Genomic DNA, 23,022 nt, shown 5'->3' with positions numbered 1-23,022 from the left:
GAGGGGAGCGGCGGCGCGGCCGGCGATTGGCCAGAGGGGAGGGGGGAAAGGCCGCGGCGCGCGGCGATGATGTAATGGCTTTGTGCGCGCGGCGGCGGCGCCGGGGGCAGCAGCGCTTCCTGCGGCTCGCGGGGGCCGCGCGGGGCCTCCCAGACCCGGCGCGGCCCGGCCGGAGCGCCAGGGGTGAGCGGGGGCGGCGCCGCGGGCACCGGGCGGGGACAGCGGGGCCCCGCGGGACCCCCGCGCTCCGCGGCTCCTCCGGGCGCTCCCGGGGCCTTTCACGCGCGCGGGAACCCGGCCGGCCGTGTGCCGGTCTTCGCGCGCCCCTCGCTGGGTTAGCGCGGCCCTTGGGAGCCGCTCCCGCCTCGGGAGGCCCCCGCGGCACCCCGGGGCTGCCGTGACTCTGCTCTGCCGCTCCGTTCCCTGCTGCACGCAGCCCGGGGGTCCGCAGGAGCCCGCCTGCCGAGCCGCGGGGCGGGAGCGCCCGGGGAGCCGGTGTCTCCGGTGTCCGTGTCACTAGTGCGCCTTGCCGCCCTTGTGCGGGAAACAGTCGCTAACGAAACCGCAGGGCTTTGGTTTCTGATGGTAATCTGAGCTCGCGGAGCCGAAATTCCTGTGGCTATGTTGTCCTGCTTTTGTGAAACTGCGAGGATAAAGTGTGGATGTGGTGCTTAAGCCTTTTTTTTTTCTTCAGATAAACCGAGAGTAAAACCTTACACTTTGATGCTTTGCTTTGTTTGTCTCTTAGGCTAAAAAAATAAACAGTTGAAGTCCTCTTTATGAAACCAATCCTCGGTCAAGTGTAACATTTGATGTATGGTCTCTAAAGCCCCCCACTATGCCAGCAGCTACCGTAGATCATAGCCAAAGAATCTGTGAAGTTTGGGCTTGTAACTTGGATGAAGAGATGAAGAAAATTCGTCAAGTTATACGGAAGTATAACTATGTAGCTATGGTAAGTGGGTGCTTGGTGTCTGTCTAGCAAATTACTGCAGAAATCGTGACTTCAGCTGGGGTCAGTAAATGTGCTCATCCTTTTAAATCGAAAGCCTAAGGAAGTCTTAATGTTGAATTAGTGCTGCATGAACATCTGGATCCTAATCTTTTATCTTTTTAAAAGTTAATTTTACACACAGTACTCTTCAGCTATGATATGGTTAGATCTATATGGTTGTTGTGTGTTCAAGTTTAAATTCTGCTCTTGCAGGACACAGAATTTCCAGGAGTAGTTGCAAGGCCTATTGGAGAATTCAGAAGCAACGCAGACTATCAGTACCAACTCTTACGCTGCAATGTCGACTTGCTAAAAATAATTCAACTAGGACTGACATTTATGAATGAGCAAGGAGAATACCCTCCAGGAACTTCAACTTGGCAATTTAATTTTAAATTTAACTTAACGTAAGTATTCAGTTCTGTGCTGCTAAACATATGTTTCTGACTTACTGAAAATGTATAAATACTGTAGCAACTTCATTATCTATCTGATGGTAGTACTGGAATACCATAAATACTCCTGTAAAGAAAACTTCTGTCAGCCAAACATGATTTCTTCCCTCATTTCTGTGCAGTCTGTCTTACTGTTGGTAATTTGGTCAAAAATGCTAAGCAGTTTAAAAAAAAAATATGGAAGGCATTTTATACTTTCTCCAAGAGTTAGCTCTGTTTTCACGTTTAGCATTTCAGAGTACTTCTGCCTTAGTTTAACTCTTACTACTTGTTATAGAAATCACATAGTGTTTCTTTACATACTTTAAATGGAAAATAACAACACTTGGAAAAAAAAATAATTAAAGTGACTAAAAAAGTATGTCAGATACTAGCATTCTGAATTATTTTGTCTATTTTTTTGGTTAAAAAGCATGCTGACTTTTACTGTATTGGAATAATACCATGGACTTTATTTCAAAATGTGATTTTTATCAGTGATAAAAATTTTAAGCATAAACCTCACTTTTTCAGGGGGATCAAAAGCTTATCTGGTGCTCCAATTATATCTTTAGCTGGTCAACAAAGTTACTAGTATCTTGGTTTTGTTTTTTGGAAGTAAGCAAAATTGGTGTGATAGATTCTCATATGGTGATTATCTACTGAATTGAATATCAGTACTAACACTTCTCACACGTTTAAGCCCTGGGGTTTTTGGCAGTTGTGTTACAAGTTACAACTGGACAACTTTTTATACATGAGTTAAACTCACAGCCTACAAAGAAGGTTTTAGAGAACAGGCCTTTGATTTTTTCTGTGAGTGAAAAGACTTGTTTTCAAAGTAGTTGGAGTTCTTAGGAGGAAAACCTCTGCTGCCTCTCTTGATCTCTGTGCTCTTTTAAACAGGCAGTGGTGTGGATTGTCACACATCAGTTTGATCTGAGCAATGACATGCTCTGTTTAGTCTTGTGTGAATTGTCTCTTGAAGGAAAAGTAAGCACAGATTTAATGTTTTGGTATCTCTGAACTTAGCTGGCCATATAAATGCTGGATGAGAGTTACCCATTTTCTTAAATAGAAAAATATACTAATCCTACTAATTATGGGAGAAAAAGGAATTAATAACTTCCAGACTGGTGATCTATGAAGAAGGGCCTATGCTGCACTTCATTTATTTTCTGAGCTTCAAAGGTCTACTTAACCTCAAACAACTGAAACCAAAAGTAGCTTTCCATCTATTTGTGCCAGATGCTGCAGAGATAAGACAGTTCAGTAAGGCAAGATACAGGTAATCACCAAATTACCTTGTTGCTAGTTGATGGTGGGGGGTATTGAAAAATAGAAACTTGGTTAGTACTGCATGAGAAATTCATATATATATATATATATATATATATATATATATTTTTTTATACATGGATGGACAACCTTTTTTTGTCTGTTTATAAACATCCTTTTGGGAAATGGCACCGTGCCAAATGTTCTCCTCCTAAAGCAGAACAGCTGTTTGTTGTTCTTAGAAGGTAAATTTTTGTGTGTGTGGTTCCAGCCAGGTCTTGTTTTAGTGTGCTTCTAAAGAGCATAAATATTTCTCTAATCATGCTCTGCACCTGCTTAGTACAGAGCACAACTAGAATGAAACCCCCTTTTTGTTAAATGGTGCCCTTGTTTGGGATGGGTTCTTTAATGTGCTATGGATACAGACAGGTGTTGAGAAGCTGATGCCTCAAAGCTGGAGAACCAAAGAGCAGCTGTGTGGGAGTGAGGAAAAAAGATGTAACACATCTTGAGGATATATGTCTCTGTTCTAAAGAATGATGACTTGCTCTTAGGAATAAGGAATACAGATCTGTGACTGAATCTAATAGTCAAGCTTGATATATTGGTTTTCTTGTCTAGGTTTTCTTGTGTTTTTGTGTTTTTTATTAAAATTTGAAACTGTACACTGAAGAGACTTTGTGGAGTAGTATGTTACAGACAGTAAAATGAACTTCATTCTCTAAGTACTTACATGCTTACTTTTTTTTTTCTTCATTTAATCATTCCATGTTTTTGTAATGATGATACAGATAAAACTTAAGGGAGAAAATAAGCTCAAAAGCATGAATTTCAGCATGAGATTCTTAAAACATTGCCAAAAAAAAAGGGGGTGTTAAAGGGAATAAACACAGAGGTAGGAGGGGTCAAAAAAAGATAGAGGAACTGTTATTTCATCCTCTTAAATTTTAGGTCCAAAATAGGCTTTTAAAGTTAAAACAGATTGTTTAGAAAGAAAGAATTTAGACAGAAAAAGTTAGGATCTCTGAATTCTAAGGTTTTGCTAAATGGAGCAAGTACTCCATTTCCAGTTTTACTGAAAAAAGTTCTTATGAACACATGTCTAAATATTTACATAAGCTTAAATCACAAAAAACTTCTGAGAAATATTTTCTACAGAACTAATTCAGTACTGGGATCTGGATTGTATTTCTCATATTTCTGCAATGTAATGTGTTACTCCTTCAACTGTTACATTTAATTTGTCACAATTCAAGTGATTTATACAGATATTTTACCAGATAAGTTCTACAGATGCACTTTCATCTATAGACTTGCAAAAGGGTGGTTATAGGTAACTGGAAAAGGAGCAGGAACTAATTTTTTTTATGAATATGGTAAGAGTGGAGGGGCTGGGAATGGTAAAATGATAATGAAGGTTAAAAAGAACTTTGAAAAATGGTTGGTTTTGTAATTAACCTAGAAGGAAATTAAATTGTTCCTAGTCTGTGGAATGAATAGCAAAAAAGAAATGTTACCTCATTGAGACGTGTAGATTTTGGAAATTTACTTTTCCTCTCTTTTTAGAGAAGATATGTATGCTCAGGACTCTATCGAACTGTTGACAACATCTGGTATCCAGTTTAAAAAGCACGAAGAAGAAGGAATTGAGACACAGTACTTTGCAGAACTGCTCATGACGTCAGGAGTTGTATTGTGTGAAGGAGTCAAGTGGCTTTCCTTTCACAGGTAAATTCTGCATGTGAAGTGTTTGAGATTACAACATCTCATGGGTGTTTGAGTTCTAGAACTTGGATTTCACATCCCTTGAGTTTAAATGCTGTGCATGTAGCCCATATCTTGGTCGGTAAGACTGAGGAAATAGTTCTACTGTAGTACCTCTAACACCATTTTGTATTAGAAGAATAGAGGGGTACTGGTGTTGAAGAATACAGGGGTTGTACTGGTGTTTTTAGCTTGGGTATTTATGCAGTAACCAGAAAACCGTGAAGCTGATAAACACAAAACTGCTAAACCAGCAGGTGGAGCTGTACACGTGCAAGTAATAACAGAAACATTACTAAAAGCAAACTATTTCTGAGCAATCCTTGGGGAAATGTTGTCTGTTTATAGAAGAGGATTATCAGTAAAGAGTTCTATATGGCACTCTTAAATTTGTTGTAAATCTCTCGCTAATCTGAGCAGATGAAATTACTCAGCTTGGAAGGAGATCCTTCCTCAGTTTTATGTATCTATTTTACTACTTATTCCATCATCTCTCAAGTAGAAATAGAAATGCAAATGCGAAATCTCTATGAGTCTGTCATAATACAAAAGATCTTTGAGTGTTAATAGGATTTAACACTTTAAAAACATACACAGTAGTTGTTTAGCTAACTGCATGCCAGAATTTTTGCAAGCAACAGTGTCTTTAAAGGCTTATTGCTATGTAATGCCCTTGAGTTGGTGTCTTAAATGCTGGCTTCTAAGGAAGTCAGCAAGGTAAAGGAAATGAACAAGATTGTAAGCAAACCAGTCTCAGCTAAAATTTGTATCTCATGTTGTGTTGATTGATGATATGTAAATGATGAAATTAGAATAAAAAATTCTTTGTCCATAAGTATTAATAGTTGGAAAAGACAAAGTCACATGGAATTAGAGAAGTATTTATGCAATAAACAAACTTGAAAATAAGAATTATTTTGGCAAGAAATGTGTAACAGTAGTAGAAGGGTGCATGTAACATTTTTGCAGAAGTCGTGGTTTTGATTTGTTTTGTACAAAGAAGTGCTAGGCTGAGTTTCCAAAGCAGAGAGGTTTAAAAGAAAAGACAGTTAAATAAAGAAGGATCCTCTGAGCGCAGTTGTCACTTCCATCTTTCACTTAACAGCTGTTTCAACTCACGGTAGGACTCTAAAATAATCTTACTCTTGTTATCTTGTTTCTAGAGTAGCAGCCTGGGGAAGAATACTGGAACAAGAATGCTTTAAATTGGATCAAAATAACTACAAAAGCCAAATTAGAGTTTTTTTCAACTTCCTAAGCACAGTATTATGGGCTGTTATGTGTATATTTATGATTTACACTTGACTACAGTAATATGACTGGGATGGTTCAAGAGAAGTGGAGGCAGGTTATGCATGTAACGGTGCCTCAGCAGAGGATGTCACATAGGAGCAGCTTCAGCCTCAGTCTGGTGATTTTCCAATATTGCCTGGTGACTAAGGGCCTGGTATAAGGCATACCTGAGCAATTTCTACTCTAGGAATTCTTTCTCGAGCATCATTATATTTAGTGTGTGTAATTCCTGACTAATGGGCTGGTCAAAGTGTAGTGCAAGCCATGTGCAATAATGCCATTTCTTACTGGTGCAGCTTATGAAGGGTTTTTGAAATGGCTTTATTAATAGAAGTCCAGTTTCATCTGTGCTAAAATGAGCTTCTGTTGTGGATTTCACTGAAAGTGTCTTTAGAAATCCTCTTAAGACAGTTGTTCAGCATATGTTTGTCAGACACTGATTATTAGAGTGTTTAAAGCTTTTGTGCTTTTTTAGACCTTGCTGTTACTATTTTGAGCACAAAACCTTGGAGTAAGTTAAGTTCTGAGGAAACCAAAATTATGTAAAGCTGTAAATGAGCATGGGTCATATAAAATGTGCCACAAAGAATAGTGAACAGTTATTTCTAAATACATCTTTGATTGTGATTATGTTCTATCAGTGGAAACTGACACAGCAGGATGCTCAGTTGAAAATTTGTTCCATTGAGGCTCTCCATGCAGTAGTTCTTTAACAACTGATAAAGCTGTGCTTGGTAGTTGCTGACTCTCCTATTGCCTCTGTTACCTTAAAATGCTTAAAGTACTACTAACTCTTAAAATTTGAGTCCCAAAGTGGGAGAATTGAATTACTCCTTCCTCAGAGTATGAAGATATGATTTGGTTTTCATTTTCTAGTCTTTGATTTCCTTGAATTTTTATGCAGTTCATTTGCAAGCTCTTCACTTCTCAAATAGTTCTCTTTGTGTGCTTTTTATCTCCACATTTGATGTAGCTGCCTTGGCATCCTGACATGTTGGCAAATCTCTGGATATGCAGTTCTGTCAGATATGAGTGAAGAAATATTTGCACTGTCACCAATTCTTATGTATTGCAACTTCATAGAGGACTTCCATCAAATCTTGTGTGTGTGCGTGTTAAAATGTGTTTGAGTTAATGAGAGAGAAGGAGGAAGCCCTGAATTTGTGATTTTTTTTTATCGCAGTCAAGAGAGCTGGGAGTGCTTGACAGTCTAGCAAGTTAGGAAGGAACAGCTCAAATGCTGATTTTGTGGATGTTCAACTGTCTGCTCAAGCTTTGAGTGTCCACTTCTGTGCAACCTCCTTTGTCTACCTTTGGAGGGTCAGTGGAAACATGCTTTTTGGAAAACAAAAACTAGATGTTCTTGGGATATTGCAAAGTTCCAAGCTAATGTGTTTCAATAATCGTTTGTGTCTAACTGATTTTAGTAAAATTTAATCTGTTGGCTCATTTCTGTTAGTGTCATAAAATGAACTAAAGCTTTCTCAGCTCTTGCACAGTTTGATTTATTTCAGAGGTTTGGTGATTGAGCAGAATTCATTGACTATCTGGATTCTATCTTGATAGTAAGGAAAAGAAATAGAGGCATGTTTGATGTCTACTCTTGTCTTTTTGCCTAGAGATGTCCATGTTCAGTGAAAAAAACAAAACAAATGTCTGTAACAGTGAGTGCTTGTGTTGTATAGCTCCACAGATTGTGGCTTGCTGTGCTAAGCAATTTCAGGTGATTGCATTAGAAATGGTGCAAGGTTTTTCAGGCAAGGAAGTCTGTGTGCTTCAGGGTGTAAACCAACCACTAGTCACTGTTACAGGATTAGAAGAAAACTTCTTTAATGAGCACATAATTACATAATTGCTCACCATGGACTTACTTAGCCTTCTCTTAGCATTCAGCAGTGGCCACTTAAAATTTGTTTTAATGGATCTATCTTAGTCTTAAATTGGAGTGACAGTTTTTATGTCTGTAAGCTTGGATCTGCTACAATCTCTAAGTGAAAAAAATGTGGAATTCTCAATCAAAATTGCTATTTTTAATAGTCTGCTCTGTTTCAATATGAATATGAATAGTAAAGGAATGTTGACTTTTCTTTAAGTATTTCCTACTTTAAAGAAATTAGAAGTGTTTGAGGGCATCTGTTTTCCATTATTTCATTAATACACTTTTTTTTGAAGACAAGTCAAACTTTTTTTGAAGAGGAGTAGCACAAATATGGTTTCTTTCACTTTAATATGGCTTGTTATATTTGAACCTTGAGGATAATCAAGGAATTCATTGAGTTAATAAACTGTAGAATCTGAAGGAGTAAGTCTCCATAATCCTGAACAGTGTTTTTTTGCATCTTTTTGATCTGCCTTTTTTGTTAGTGTGACTTTTTCTTTTCTTCTTTAGAGGGCTTTATGCTGGTATGGACTTTCCCACCACTTCCCTCCCTCTTCAAATGATCTAATAAAATTAGACTTCCAAGCTACTGTTTTGCCAAGTTTACTACAGTTTTTACTTCGTAAGAGCCAACTGAAATCCTTCTTTATCTTTGGCTCCTTTGCTCCCTGGCCAGTGTCTGTTGCTGTTGAGATGGAGGGTGGCCAGCCCAGCTTCAAAGTACCAGAGGCAGTGCAGGATTTGTTCAACATAAAATTTCTCCTTAGAGCACTGGAAACTCCCATGGGAGAGCTGCAATAATCTATAGGTATTTTATATCTTGTATTGATGGACTTGTAGCAAACAATCCATATACCCCCAGTATGTTGAAGGTTTTTCTACCCTCTGTCTTGAAACTCATAGTATAAAGATGTCAGATAATCTTATTGTATAAAAATGGTTCAAAATTAAACTTATTTACATTGAGTGTGCAAGCTGAAGCTTTGAGCCTGCAGATGTCACTGCTTTTGGTGGCTCCTAAATATCTGCAGGATCAGTGCTCTTAACTGATTTGTCTTTTCTATTGCTTATTTCACAGTTAAAGATCCTGGCCAGTATTTACCAAATCGAAAAATTCTTGGTTTTGAGTATGACCCTTGTATAATCAGGAATGAACACAAAGTCTTAAACTGGAAATTTGGAGTCTGTGGTGGCCACCTGCTCACTTGAATCGTCCCTCACCCTATGCTAAGATTCCTTAAATAGCAAAACTGACAAAGCCTTCAGTAGAGACAGCCCTGTGGTGTGTTTTCATCTTCTTTGTTAGTACAGGCATATTTAAAATTGTATGTCAGTAAAATCTAGGAGCTGATCTGGTTCAATGCAAACATGGAAGAGAAGGAAATCGCTCTTCCATTTTGTTTCATGCATTAGCAGTCCTGCAAGTACAAGGGATCAGAACAGGTGAGTTTCATGGTCAGGTCATCAATAATCTGGTTTGTAATTGCTGCCCTCCTAAGAAAAAGCATAACTCGTCATCACTGCTTTTTGTTATGGAGTCAGGGTTGCTTTAATACCCCATATCTGTCTTTCCTCTACTTAACCCTCCTGTTTCCTCTCATAACTATTTGTAAAAGTACGTGTTTGCCCCGTTACTGCCACACCTCCTTCCTATGTCCTCTTTATTCAGTCACACTATGGGGGAGGAAGCCTTCCCAAACTCTTCTCTCTACCATGTGCACACTACAACACCACCGTTTCTTCTAACAAATAAGCACTGCTTAGTTACTTTTCTGCTTCCTGCAGACTTACATGTACACACAAAAATTTTTCCAGCTTACTCTGTCATTGCCTCCAGAAAGAGTAATAGTCTACAAGCTATTAAACTTTGTAGTTGTCTGTGTGCTGATTTAATTGGAAAAGTTGAAAGACAATTCCTCTTCTTTGTTGCTGAGGGTTAGACTTGCCTCCAGGCATAAACATGCACTGGCTCTGGAAACTCATTAATCTTTTGGATTTCAAGAACTGTAGAAGTGTCTGTCTGTCTCAATTTGGAGTGAGAAACTCCAGTCTATGTGAAAGAAATCAGCTTAGGAGTCTTTATGGTAAAAGTCCTTGTTATCAGATGAAGACCCAGCAGCCCTACCTTATTTTGGGATTTAGAGAAACTACTGTAGGCAGATCTTTTTGCATCTTCACTTGGCCTCTTTCAGACTAAATTGTTTTCTATGGAATCTGCAATGGGGCTGTTTATATTGAAGTTTTGTTTTTTTCATAGAAGTTAGTCTTTATTGCATTGGATTTAAGCAGAATATCCTGTCAATGTGCAGTGAAGTCCTGAAGGTTGTTGTTTTTCCTGTCAAAGTGATGTGAAATCTTGAAGTGAGAAGGATGCTTCTAAGTCATTTACTTATATTGTTTTTGGTATTAATTTGCAGTGGGTATGACTTTGGCTATCTAATCAAGATCCTGACAAACTCCAATTTACCTGAGGAAGAGCTGGACTTCTTTGAGATACTGCGATTGTTTTTCCCTGTCATCTATGATGTGAAATATCTTATGAAGAGTTGCAAAAATCTGAAGGTAAGTAATCTGCTAATGGTTTGGAACAAATTTTGCATTTGGAGACAGAGTATGTCATGCTTAAAAACACTTTCTCTATTTTTATTCTCTGCTTTTACTTTTATGATGCATATTAAGCATTGTTGTCTCAAGCTTTATATATGTAATATTAAAGGTGTTGTGAGAAGCCGGCAAGAGCACAAAATCAATTTTTGTAACCGCTTACCAGTTAAAAATACCAAGTTGAAACTGTATTTACAATACTTTGTTGATAGATGATAAACCCATGTTTGGAATTAATTCTTCATTTCCTTAGCCATAAGAATCGATGGGTCTCATATACTCTTATTTCCTCAATGTGCAGTCCACTAAAGAACTGCAGTCATCTAGGCTGAGGTAATTTCAAGAAGATGATGTGGAATTGTCTTGGGAAGAGAAATGAAGTGAAAAATGTTTCAGATGGCCCAATAAGCCAATAAGCAAAGATAAACAACAACATATGTTCAGGGACAACATGTGACTTCTAGGAAAAAAAAAAGAACTAGAAACTAGTGTCTCATGTCAGGCCAGGGGGGCTAATTGGCGTACTCTGTCAGGCATAAAATTTGGATACCTTGTTGGACTGGAGAATGAGTGGGAACTGGAGCTAAGTGTGTGAATGGGGAAGACAGCAAGTGAAAGAAAGATACTAAAGGCACTGTTAACAGCTTTACTTGCCAAGGAGCTGTTAAGAGTCTGGGCTGCTGCTGGAGTGAGCTGCTTCACTCATCTGAGGCAATTGATGATTTGTTGCTTTTATGGAAAGTAATTTAATTCTCTAGGATTTCTTAATGAAAACCTGCAGTAAGAAGAGAACACATCACATCAAATCCTAACTAAGGAATGGCTTGCCAGTTCATTGTGCTGAATTACTGATCTGTGTGCTGTTTATAGCCTTGTGTTTCTTTCTGAGATGAACTAACAGTGGGGCACTTGGAATAGTAGCCTAGTTTTGTGGAAAGTAAATTGTGTGAATCCTTTGTTAATCAAATTAATGTTGAAAATGTAGATCACCCTTCCAGTTAGTAAGAAAAGTATACTTACTTGTGTTCTTATGCAGTTGTTACTGGTATAATCATCTGGGCAAATGGCTGTGTATTAGGGAACATCTTATAACACTTTTTCTCCAAAGAGGCCAGGAGTAAAAATTAAATGCTCCTAAATTTCAGGAGTCTTAAATGAGGGGTGGGGGCAACTCACCCTACAAAGTCTTCACTTTCACACTCCCAGTGAAGCAAAGCAGAGCATCTGGTGCCTATCTGGTGACACACTTTGCAAGAACAGAATGTATATTCCAAATTTAGTGACATAGAAAAGGTGACAAATTGATGTTCCATGTCACCATTCAGAGGTGTCATTCCCAGTGGGCTTGGGAAAGAGGGTATTGTGGTTTCTGGCATAATTAAAGCATAGTTGTGTGTAACCTGCATTGTTTAGAGACACTAAGATTTTTTTAGAAGACGAGAAAAACCTCCACAGGTCTTATTTTGGCAAACCATAAGAACAAGGGTGATTTTTTTTTTCAGAGCTGAATATGTAGGTCAGCTTTCCTGCAGTAAATTTTGATCCACTCACCTAATCTGCAGACTGATAGTGACAGCAGGGGAAGGGAAATAGACTATCTTACCCCTCCAAATTTACCAGTGATGAAATGATGGTGGACTTGAACTGTACTCAGAGAAGCTACCTGAAACAAATCACTAAACATTTAGTGTTGTAACTCTGAAAATGCATGTGCTGTCTCCTAATGTGTGTCACCTTTGATCATTATTAAATTGCAGTGAATTGAACAGCTGTGCAGTTGTCTTTTATTGACTTGTCTAAGTTATTTTTTGTATGTCACTGATCTACTGTAGGTCCCCACTCTCTGCCCCCACACACTCAAAAAAGATTCGTGGCGTTGGAAAGAGAAATAGGCTTCAGAACTGGAAATCTGTTTGATGCTTTTTTTGTGGAGTTAAGTACTCTGTGAATTTACAGTCTGTTATTATGACTTGGCATGCAGATTGAGAGTTGACTTGTATTAGAAGTTAAAGTCTTGCTTACAGTCTAAAAGGCTTTTTATGTAGACAATTACAAACCTTTTGATAGTAGTGGCAATCCTAAGTAATTTAAATTGGTAGACCTTGTTGGAAACTTGCTATTAATTCAGGGTTTTGTACAGAACAATGAGATCTGTGACTGTGTCGTGAAATGAGAATTTGATGTAGATTTGCTGTTGACCATGGTGGTGTGATTATGTAAATTATTTTGTGGCCTTTTTCTTGGAAGTTTGACACTCTGAAAATTTGGGAAGAATTTGTCCTTTCCCAAGAGTGAAGCATACCTATGTGGAGTGCAGAATTCTGAAAGAGAATCTGAGTAGACTCATAATTTTTTGTTCTGGTTCCATTCAGGACAGGGTGGATTTTTGCCCCCAGGATGGGGCATGGCTAGGACATGGAAGTTATTCTGTGACACCTCACATCATTTTCTGGGCATGGGGGAAGGGCTTGCTTCCAGGTCAGGGTAGTGTGGTGGAGGGACCAATCATTATGTTTCTGTTCGTGTTTCTGTTGGTGAGCAATGTTTCTCTTCTTGCCCACTCTGTCATTAATATTGTTGCTATTTCTGTTTGATTTCTTATGTCACTGCTGTTTTCTAGTAAATGGCTCACATCTCAACCTGTGATCTTCACTTTTTGTGCCTCCAGTTCTCCTCTCCAGTCTGCCACAGGAAAGGGTGGGGATAGGAGTGAGTGAGTGTAGTTTGAAGTGGTTTTAGTGGAAACACTAACTTGCAGAATACTGTTCCTAAACCATGACAGCCTTACTTGGCACGCAGTGTGGGGCATGAAGGAATGAGATCTGATCAGAGTGGATTGGAAACAAATTCCATCTGAGCATTTGTCCCATTAGATTCAGAGCCAGTGGTTTCAATGTTGCTTGGTCTGTTTGTGTGAGTGTGTTACCTATGCCTGTATATGTTTCTGTAGATATACTATGTGCCCATGAGGGTGCTCTTTTTCAGATCAGGATTGCTTTGTTGATGTATGTTGATTGTATGAACTGGAATCATGTTTATAACATGATAACATCAAGGGCAATGAGGATCATTTGGGATATTCAGTGCTACTCTCCTACCCTTACTTTGGGCGCTACCTCTGGGAGTCCATTCCTAATCATACCTAGTCTGTGGAGAGAACACAGGAGGATAGCTTTCCCCAGCTTTTCAGTACCCTTTTCTCCTTCAGGCCTGTTAGAATACCTTTTGAGAATTTTTAATTTCCTTTTGATGTTAAGGAAAACATGTTCTTGCTCCTGTGTCAGCTGTGTCTCAGTCTACATGGTCTATACCATGTTTTGAGTCAGTACAGTCAACACTGTGTCTAGAATCAGGACAAAGATTTCTAGGAAGGTTAATCTGTCTGAGGGAAGATAGTCATGAGTAGCATGGAATGTGGGATAAAATGGACCATTGTTGGGGAAAATTCTCTCCTCCAATGTTTTGAGAGTATCACTACAGGACCTTGATAAAGTGACAGAATATTTGCAAGAATGCTGTGGCAGCTCCATAAAGAATCAACTTACTGAAGTGTGCTGGGCCCTGGCTACTCTTTACTGGACACAGTCCAGTGCTGGACAGAACCCTGAGGGGAAGAGGAAGAAAGCAGATCAACAGGTGGTGTGACCACTCAAACTGCAGCCGAACTGGAAGAATAACTCATGCCAGTAACAGTCATACCTACACAGAAGAAGAAATCCCAGGACCAAATCACTTTGCATAGTCAGGGATAAAGAGGAAGTAGAGCTCTCACCAAAGGAGGAAGAGGCAGGACCAGAGATAATCACTCAATTCCTATCTCTATGTGAGCTAAGTGAAAAGATTCCAGCCACCAGTCATGAAAGCCCTGGATGAGCTGGCTGAAATGCTGAAATATCATGGCACACAATATGAAACTGGCATCCTCATGGGGATTCAGGAAGAGGACAGAAACTCTCACCCTCAGGTGACTCCTGTCAAGTGTGAACAAAGGCTATTCTCTCATGGATGATCCAGTGGTGTGCCCAAGCAGATGCAACGCATGGAGAAAGACACCTGAGAGAATTAGTTGTGCTGGAGGTGATATATATCACGTAAGGATTCAAATAACAGGAAGTCTCCTGTAGATCCAGATAAGGTCCATTGTACGCAATCCATGTGGCAGAAGTTTGTATGGAGCACACCATTGTCATTCACCAGCTCCTTGGCATTGATGTCAATGAAAGGATGAGAAAAAGCAGTCCATCAGGTGACAGACTCCAGTAATAGGAAGATCATCTCTTTTCCTCCTTACCAGCCTGCTCCTTGGTGTCGAAAGACTGTCCAGACAGATTCAAAAGACTCGAGAAAACTGGAGAGATGTCCCATGCCCCACCAGTATGGACCAGAGTCTCCGCTATTGAGGCATACAGAGACTCTGTGTATCCTTGACATAGATTACTGCAGGACCCAGAATGGCATCATTGGGCTTTTGGGATAACTACAGTGGAGACAGAGGAAATTAGACAGCTGAATAACTTGTCTCCTTTCTCAGAGGACCCTTCTGCTTTGGGACTGCTGAGGGTCAAAGAACAGCAGGTACCAATCTCTACCACAGCAATGCACTGTCAACAAAACTGCACTGACCAGGTACTCCATGACCTCCATCCATGAGATGATTCCTGAACTGGAGAGCCAGGGAGTGGTCAGCAAGACGTGCTCACCCTTTAAAAATCCTATTATGGCCCATTGACAGTGGACTGCCATGGTCTGAATGAAGTCACACCAACACTATGTGTCACTATACCGGATATGCTGGAACTTCAGTATGAGCTGGAGTCCAAGGCAGCAAAGTGGTACCACCACTGATAGTGCTAATGCATTTTTTCCCATTCCTTTGCCAGCAGAGTGCAGGCCACAGTTTACCTTCACCTGGAGGAACATCCAGTACACCTGGGACCAACTGGCCCAGTAGTGGGAACAAAGCCCCCATCATTTGCCATGGACTGATCCAGACCGCAGTGGAAAAGGAGGAGGCTCCAGAAGACTTGCAGTACATAGATGATGTTGTTGTATGGGGCAACATGGCAGAGGAGGTTTTTGAGAAAGGGGAGAGAATAATCCAGATCGTCCTGAAGGCTGGTTTTGCCATAAAGCAAATTCAGGCCAAGGGATCTACCAGGATATTCAGATTTTAGGAGGAAAATGGCAAGATGGATGTTGTTAGATTCCAGTTGATGTGGTCAACAATGTAGCAGCTAGATTCCCACCAACCAGCAAGAAAGGAACACAGGCTTTCCTAGGTGTTGGGGGTTTTTGGAGGATGCATATCTCAGATTACAATCAAATTATAAGTCCTGTATATCAAGTGACCCAGGAAAAGAATGATTTAAAGTGGGGTCCTGAACAACAACAAACTTTTGAACAAATCAGATGGGAGATTGTTCATCCAGTAGCCCTTGGGCCAGTCTGGTGGCAAGATGTGGAGTTATGAGCTCTTCATGGCTGCTGGGGCGAATGGCCCTCCTGAAGCCTCTGTCAGAGGCTTCCTGGAGAGACTTGAGGCTGACCTCAGGGTTCTGGAGTTGGGGGTGCAAAGGATCTGAGGCCTGCTATGCCCCAGTTGAAGAAGAGATTGTGGTATTTATGGAAGGATTTGAGCTGCCTCAGAAGCAATTGGCACCTAAGCACAGCTCCTTTTGGCACTCCAACTACCAGTGCTGGTCTGGGTGTTTGAAGGAAAGCCCCTTCCACACATCATGCCACTGTTGTGTGGAGTAAGTGCATGTGCTGATCTCAAAAATAGCCTCATGAACACCTGGGCCAGAGAGCATGGTATGAACTGAGTGTATCATACTCCCTGTCATGCACCAGCCTCTGGGAAAATTAGATGGTACAATGGACTGTTAAAAACATTGAAAGGAATGGATGGAGAACTTTGTAACAGTGGGTTCTACATTAAGCAGAGGCCATCTCCTTAAATGTTAACACCAGTGAACACCTTTGTTAGAGGTTCCACCAACTGAGCTGACCTTGCCCTATCAAAGCCTCCACATACCACAGAAGGGGATAAATCCCCATTGTGCATGTGAGCAACATGTTAAGGAAGTCAGTTTGGATTAGTCCTGCCTCAAGCAAAGGCAAACCCATCTGTGAGATTGTTTTTACTCAAAGACCTGCGTACACATTCCCTACAAAGGGGTGGGGAAATGGTAATGTGTACTTCAAGGGGATTTGATTTTCGGGTAAGAACAGTTTGTAATGTTGAATTGTATAATACTGGTTGCTGAATGCCACTGCCTCTGGATGCCATAACTACTGTGGCCAACGAGAATGGAGCTCCTGAGCTCCTGATGCAGCTGGCAGTGAGCTGGCAGCACACCAGCCCTCCTTCCCTGGAAGGCATCGAGGATAAATAAAAGCCACAGTAATGGACTAAATTAACAGACATCTCAGAGGGAAGCTGTACTTGTGTGTGTGTATATGTGTATTGTTGGATCTTACAAGATTTCGACATGACATAGATAGTATAGAATATGAAATGGATAATATCGTGGCTCCAGCCAGGACAGGGTGAATTTTTGCAGTGGCCAGGCTGGGTTATGGAGGTTGTTAACATGGAGGTTATTCTTTGACACCTCACATAATTTTCTGGACATGGGGAAAGGACTCACTTCTGGGTCAGAATAGTGTGATGGAGGCAGTGATCAGGTATTGTTAGGTATTTTTCTGCTGCTAAGACAGACAAAAATTAGCAATAGCAGCACTAGGTTTTCTTGTTAGTTTGTAGGTGTTATTTGGGAATGTTATTATTGAAGCTTTCATCTTTTTAAACAAAAAACAGGACCCAAACATGTTGCCATAAGATTCATGGGAATTTTCATAATGTTTGATCTGATTTTCAGTTTGGACTCCTTTGTAGCTCCATGAGTTTTAATTTTGACTGTTATGCTTTTGCCTCTTATTGCTTCACTTCCTGTATGTGAAAGAGGTCAAGAGTGTACGGGAAGGTGAACTCTAGGCATTCTTTGTTTAAAAGCATTGTCTTTGTGCAACATTTTTGCCTTTCGGTGCTTATGGCAGCACTAAGGGTTCTTTCTTTTTTTTTCTTTTTAATCTCTCTAGATCTTTAAGAATGTGCATGTGCCTAAGTTATGCCAGTAGCATTTTAGCTTACTGAATTAAAACAAGTCTTTGTACAATCACGTGCTCACAGCATTAAAATATTGCAGTTACAGTATTACATGTCTGTCCTTCAGCTGATCAGTGTTATCTGTGTAAAACTAAACCAAATTTTGACAGCTTTGCTCTTGGACGTAGAAGCGATTACTGTTTTGGAGAGGACACTAAAATGATGTTTATTTAGTCACTTTGCAGTTAAGGGGATAATTTTTCACATAAGCTTATTGAAAAGAAAATTTCCTTCAAAACTGGAGAAGTTTTACCTTTTAGAGAAGATAGATTTGCAGTTTTGGTGTGTTCTCTACAGCCTTGTAGTCTGTCCTTTTAAAGCATTGTATCAACAGTCACCGTAAAGGAATTGTTAAGTAATGACATCTGGTTACTGGAGAAGCTGGAACATAAGGAGTACTAGTTTTGTTGGTTGCAAATACTGCTTCATTTAGTCAATACTGACAGAATATTAATACTGTTTGATAGGGAAGCTTTGATTCTTCTTGTATGCATTTATCTAGTATAATGTCTGTTTGAGCTACTGTGCAGATATTGAAATATGCCCGAGGTTGTATGGCCTATGTAACATATTTTCCCAAATATAGCTGTTTTGTGTTCTAATTTAACAAAAATGTTTTGTTTTCCAGGGTGGGTTACAAGAAGTGGCTGAGCAGTTAGAGCTGGAAAGGATAGGACCACAGCATCAGGCAGGATCCGATTCTTTACTCACAGGAATGGCCTTTTTCAAAATGAGAGAAGTAGGTGGACATACTGTTTTTATTTCCATTACAGTAATGGGTTGTGATAGTCACATGGAATTGCTGATCCTGATAAGTGTGGTATTTTAAGGAGGTCTCTGAAGGGCTTCAGGGGTCAATCTTTTCTTGACAAAAATGAGACCACCTATATTTTTCCCTGAGTAAGTGTGAACTAGCCTTACTGACTCTTTGCTTTGCTGCTGTGAGTGAATATTTCTTCCCAATTCCAGCCTAGAATCCAGACTTCTGGATTTTTTCTGAAGTTTTGTTTTGGGGTATTTTTTCCTCACCTGTTTTGCAGGGTGCCTTTTTTTAGGTGACTGCTGTAGTGATTTATGAACTGCTGAAGCCAGACTCCTTTTTGCGTGACTGCACTCAACTCAAATTTTTTTTTTAGAGCTTTTGCTCAGTGTAACATCCAGCTGATGTGTACTGCTGCTTGTGGCAGGCTGAGAGGTGGGGAAGGAGTATTGATGAACCACTTCTAGCTAAACTTTCAGGCTAGAGGTATATTAAATAATGACTTCCAGTCTGCTTTGGAGAATTTCTATGCATTTCTTTCTCCTTGCCATTGAGTGAAGCTCAGTTTAACTAAGGTTCTGAAGGTCAGTTAATTCAAGGTTACAGCAAAGACAGTCAGGTCTTACAGGCTTCACATTTCCTTGCTACTTGTCTGCATACAACAGGAAAACATTATGATGTTTTGCATTAGCAGAACAATGAAATGTTGAACAGGCCTCTTCTGGAAAGCAGTTGCACTGAACAAATGCCAGTGCATCAGAACATGGCATTCTTCCAGCAATTCCGTGTCATTTACCATGTCAAAACAGATGGCAATATCAAACCTCATCATTTAATCATGTTAAGTACTAGATGCTGAAGTCTACCTTCTGCAATCCAGCCTTCTGTATGAAGGAGAAAATGACCACGAGATTGTTACAAATATTAGTGACACAGCAGCTGAATAATAAAGAATGATGGTTTGGGCTGGTTTGCTCATCCTAGCACTCTGTTCTGCTTCTGCTGGACCTGTTGCAGTTGTCAGACAGGTCATGGGCTGCAGATGCAATAAAAAGGATTAAATTTCTGTATGATCCAAGGCCAGTGCAGCTACCTGCTGTCTGCCTAATATTGTAAAACTTCACTCTTGAATTTGAAGATCCAAAGCAAACGAAGAGAAGCATATAATAATCATGCTTAAGATACAGCCTTTCAAGTTAGTTTTCTAGAGTAAATGTCCAAACCCATGATAGTTTCTTTAATGAGATGCAGTTTGTGTTAATGGCAAACTAGCTGGTTGAATTTATTTACTAAAAGCTTTTACCAGAAGTAGAAATCTCTGAGGGTTTTTTAGTGCAACACACTTGCTTAATTAAGCCAACAGACATGGACTGATAATGAATATTTAAGTATTACTTAAATACTCTTTGCAAATACAGCATTTCTGAATAAGAATACTAAGCATAGGAGAATAAATTTAATGTAGATTTTTAAAGCTTTTTAGCAAAGTTCAGTGTTTAAAAATGTATTTCTGAGTAAAAAGACTTCACTTTATAGTGCTTTTTGAGGCACAGAATTTTGTTACTAATTGCTGTGACAGAGTTGCAACTTGCTTGCTGGGTCTTGGAGTGCCAGCCAAAAAAGTTACTGATCCTTTTCTTTCCATCAGGAGTACTTAAATAATGGTACTGCAAGAGTAGAGTTGTTATTTTGGGCTCTTCCTACCTGTTTTATTTCACTAAGAACTGCTGGGGCTGCAAAGTTTAATTGAAGTCTCTGATTACTACAGTACAGAATTTTCCATCCTGACTGTGCTGCTAACAGCAAAGCTTGAAGGGAGAAGTTTTGACCTGTGTGGTGTATACAGGTCTGCATGTTTAGATTGTGTATTGCATCCATTCTGTCCCTGCATATTTGTGCCTGTCTTAGATTTCTGGTATTGATGATGACTCAGAATGGGAACCACTGGAGTGTCCAGGATTGCTGTGAAGGTTTTGGGGTGAAAAATGTTTGTGTATGTGTGTCTTATTATTTTGACAAGATAATTTGTGATTTTCTATTTGAAAACCTGCCTGAAAGGCAGAGTATCGGAATATCATGGGCTTTAGTTTGTCTTCCACTGAAAGGTTCCATTTGTAATTTAGACCTGTAATATGTAAATGCAGTCTTCGTACAAAATTTTGCTCTTCCTCATTAAATAAGGTCTCCCTCTGTGAGGAGCTGAAAATGCATCTTTCTGCATTTCTCTAAACTGGTTTTGTGCTCTTCTTCCCCACCCCCAAACCTATATAATACAAATCAGCATATCTCTATTCCAAGACAGAGTATGATGAAAACTCCACACTGAGGGGAGGTAAGGGAATGGGCACTGATGATGGATGCTAAGCATATGCTTGTTGTAAGAAGCACCACAGAAATCAGATGGAGAAATGTCTTTGTTGCTCTTGCAGATATGTGAGTGATGACTAATAATACAAAATTGTGAAAACATTGCATTTGGCCATTTAATTGGGAGAGGTGCACAGGAAAATTGATTGTATTTCTTGACAGATTTAAATAATTGTGTCATATAGCACATTGTGATAATGTGTTGAGATTAAGTGTCTTATTATACTAATTTTATCATCTTTTGCACCTTGGGATTTGATATTTAAAAAGAAAGTAATTTTAAAGCCTTTCTACAGTTCTGTTGAAACGGAACCTTTTCTTTTGCAGTAATTCATGTCTCTTCACTTTTTAGATGTTCTTTGAAGATCACATTGACGATGCCAAATATTGTGGCCACTTATATGGTCTTGGTTCGGGGTCATCTTATGTACAGAATGGCACAGGAAACGCTTATGAAGAAGAAGCCAACAAACAGTCATGACATGAAATGAAAGGCCGTCTTTTTGACCTCCACATGCTTGTATATAGGTTTTATCTCTGGTTGAACCCCTTGGACAATTAAGGCTTTTTTCCCCCCTTTCTCAGCACACTTTCTTTTCTGCCTTTCTATGTACTAAACTTGACTGTTCCTATCACAGATTTTGATCTTAATATTGATACGTAAAATTTTCTGGGTTACATTTTGGCCTCTTAACAAGCCCATTTGTAAAGAAGCATGTATAGGATCAGTGTGGCAGAGAGAAGGGGAAAGTTGAATCATAATGAATATTCTGGTAAATTTGCCTACATCGTTCTTCCAGTTTTTTGTCTTTCCCCTCCCTTCTCTAAATTAATTGGCTCTGATTATAACTAACTTCCCCCTTCATGTCTGTTCTTTCTAGTATGCAGGCGTTTTAGCTATTCAAGATTGTGGACCATCAGATTTGCACTTTAGAGAGCGACTCTGACTCAGATCCTCTGTTTTATTTGAAGTTTGTTTTGGTTTTTTCTTTTGCCCTCAGCTAGAAAACAATCATCTGCCAAGTTCAGCAGCTTCAAGCTGTATTTTCTTGGTATCTCAACCCACACAACGGGACTTATTTGCTGCATAATCTCTGTTTGTTCAAGCAAAACAAACTACTGAAATCATAGTAATTGCTCTTACTTTACTAGTGTTTGGTCATCTTCCAACACATACTGCACATGTCAACTGCTGGTTGGCCTGCTGCTTTAAAACTGCTCTGTGATGGGGGAAAGAGGCTTGAAAAAACAGCTTTACACCCTTCAGGAGAAGAACAGCTATGACTTTAGCCTTTTTGCCATTAAGCTGAGAGTTGAAGGATAATGGAAAAGTAGGAGTCTTGTAATGGCACATTTCCCTTGATTAACCTCGTGGCTTTTATCCTAGTAATGTACACCTCAGATATTTTTTATGAAGTCATATTTATTATGTACTTGATTTCATGATTTTTGTAAGTCAGTTTAGTTGAAGACGAACCCCAAAGATCTGAAAATACTATTTAATTGAATTATTGAATTAGAAGGACAATTAAATCATGCCTTTTTGTAGTTGTTTCAAAGACAGATGTTAAAGATATTTGTTGTAAGACAACAAAATATAAATAACTTCAGCTAATAAAGTTACCTGAGGAGTGTAATGCTAGTTTATTTTTGAGTATATCTTACAATATATTTTAGATATATTGTTTCCAAGGACCCTAAAGTATGTTCTTAACTCTGCATAGCATGTGTACAGAGCAGTTGTGCAGGAAGGATTTTTGGTATTGAATAGCTAACGAGTAGCCTGGAATGAGGGAATGCGTGACATTGTGTGTCTGTGGTGTGCGCGCGTACGTGTGCCTGACACGGAAATCAATGGCAGAAAATTCTCCACATGTTTGCCAATTACTCTGTTTTATCTTGTACTGAAAAGCAAAAAAGCAAACTCCTTTTTCTCATTGAATTATGATGATGTAACTGGGCGGTCCTTTTTAAACAAGTAATTTGCATAACAGAGGGTATTTGTTTTTAAAGCTTTTGTAAATAAAGGCCTAAGAAATGTTTTCTTACATAACAACAGACTGGTGGTTTTGTTGCAAAATTTTTCCTGCAATGTGATTATTTGATCAGTTCAGCTGTGTTTTGTTAGGCATGATAGTTCTTTTCTACATGCTGACATAGAGGAATCTAACTCACTGCTCCCTGACTGATTTCACATTCAGAGCAGAATTGTGTTCATGGGTTTCCAGTCATTTAATTCCTGCTGTCCTGAGTTGGAAGAGAGGTGATTGCAGTTTACTTCTGAGGCATCCTAATCCCATTAGTGCTTTTATACCGTTATGCGTTAGATGATGGTGACTTGTTTTAACTTCAGTTGTCTTTGGCTTTAAGATTGTGATAGCAAAAGCAGGATGAATTCTTACTGTGGCCTCCAGGGTTTGCATAGACGTGGCATGGAGAGCCCCTGAAGTTTGATGCATTTGCTTTAAAGTAGTAGCTTTG

General features: G+C 39.5%; 1 protein-coding gene across 1 annotated transcript; it reads left to right on the top strand.

Moving 5' to 3' along the window:
- Positions 1 to 99: 99 nt before the first annotated feature.
- Positions 100 to 22,597, top strand: CNOT7 (CCR4-NOT transcription complex subunit 7). The gene is made up of 7 exons (XM_063155961.1): positions 100 to 183; positions 749 to 955; positions 1,208 to 1,401; positions 4,273 to 4,434; positions 10,060 to 10,204; positions 18,043 to 18,153; positions 20,894 to 22,597. Exons 2-7 carry the CDS (start codon positions 839 to 841, stop codon positions 21,020 to 21,022), a joined length of 858 nt encoding a protein of 285 aa, XP_063012031.1. The 5' UTR covers positions 100 to 183; positions 749 to 838; the 3' UTR covers positions 21,023 to 22,597.
- The last annotated feature ends 425 nt before the right edge of the window (positions 22,598 to 23,022 follow it).

Source organism: Melospiza melodia, chromosome 5 (genome assembly GCF_035770615.1).
Source record: "Melospiza melodia melodia isolate bMelMel2 chromosome 5, bMelMel2.pri, whole genome shotgun sequence".
NCBI lineage: Eukaryota > Metazoa > Chordata > Aves > Passeriformes > Passerellidae > Melospiza > Melospiza melodia.
The sequence above is the reverse complement of the archived record's forward strand: the minus strand, read 5'-3'. Positions and strand labels throughout refer to the sequence as shown.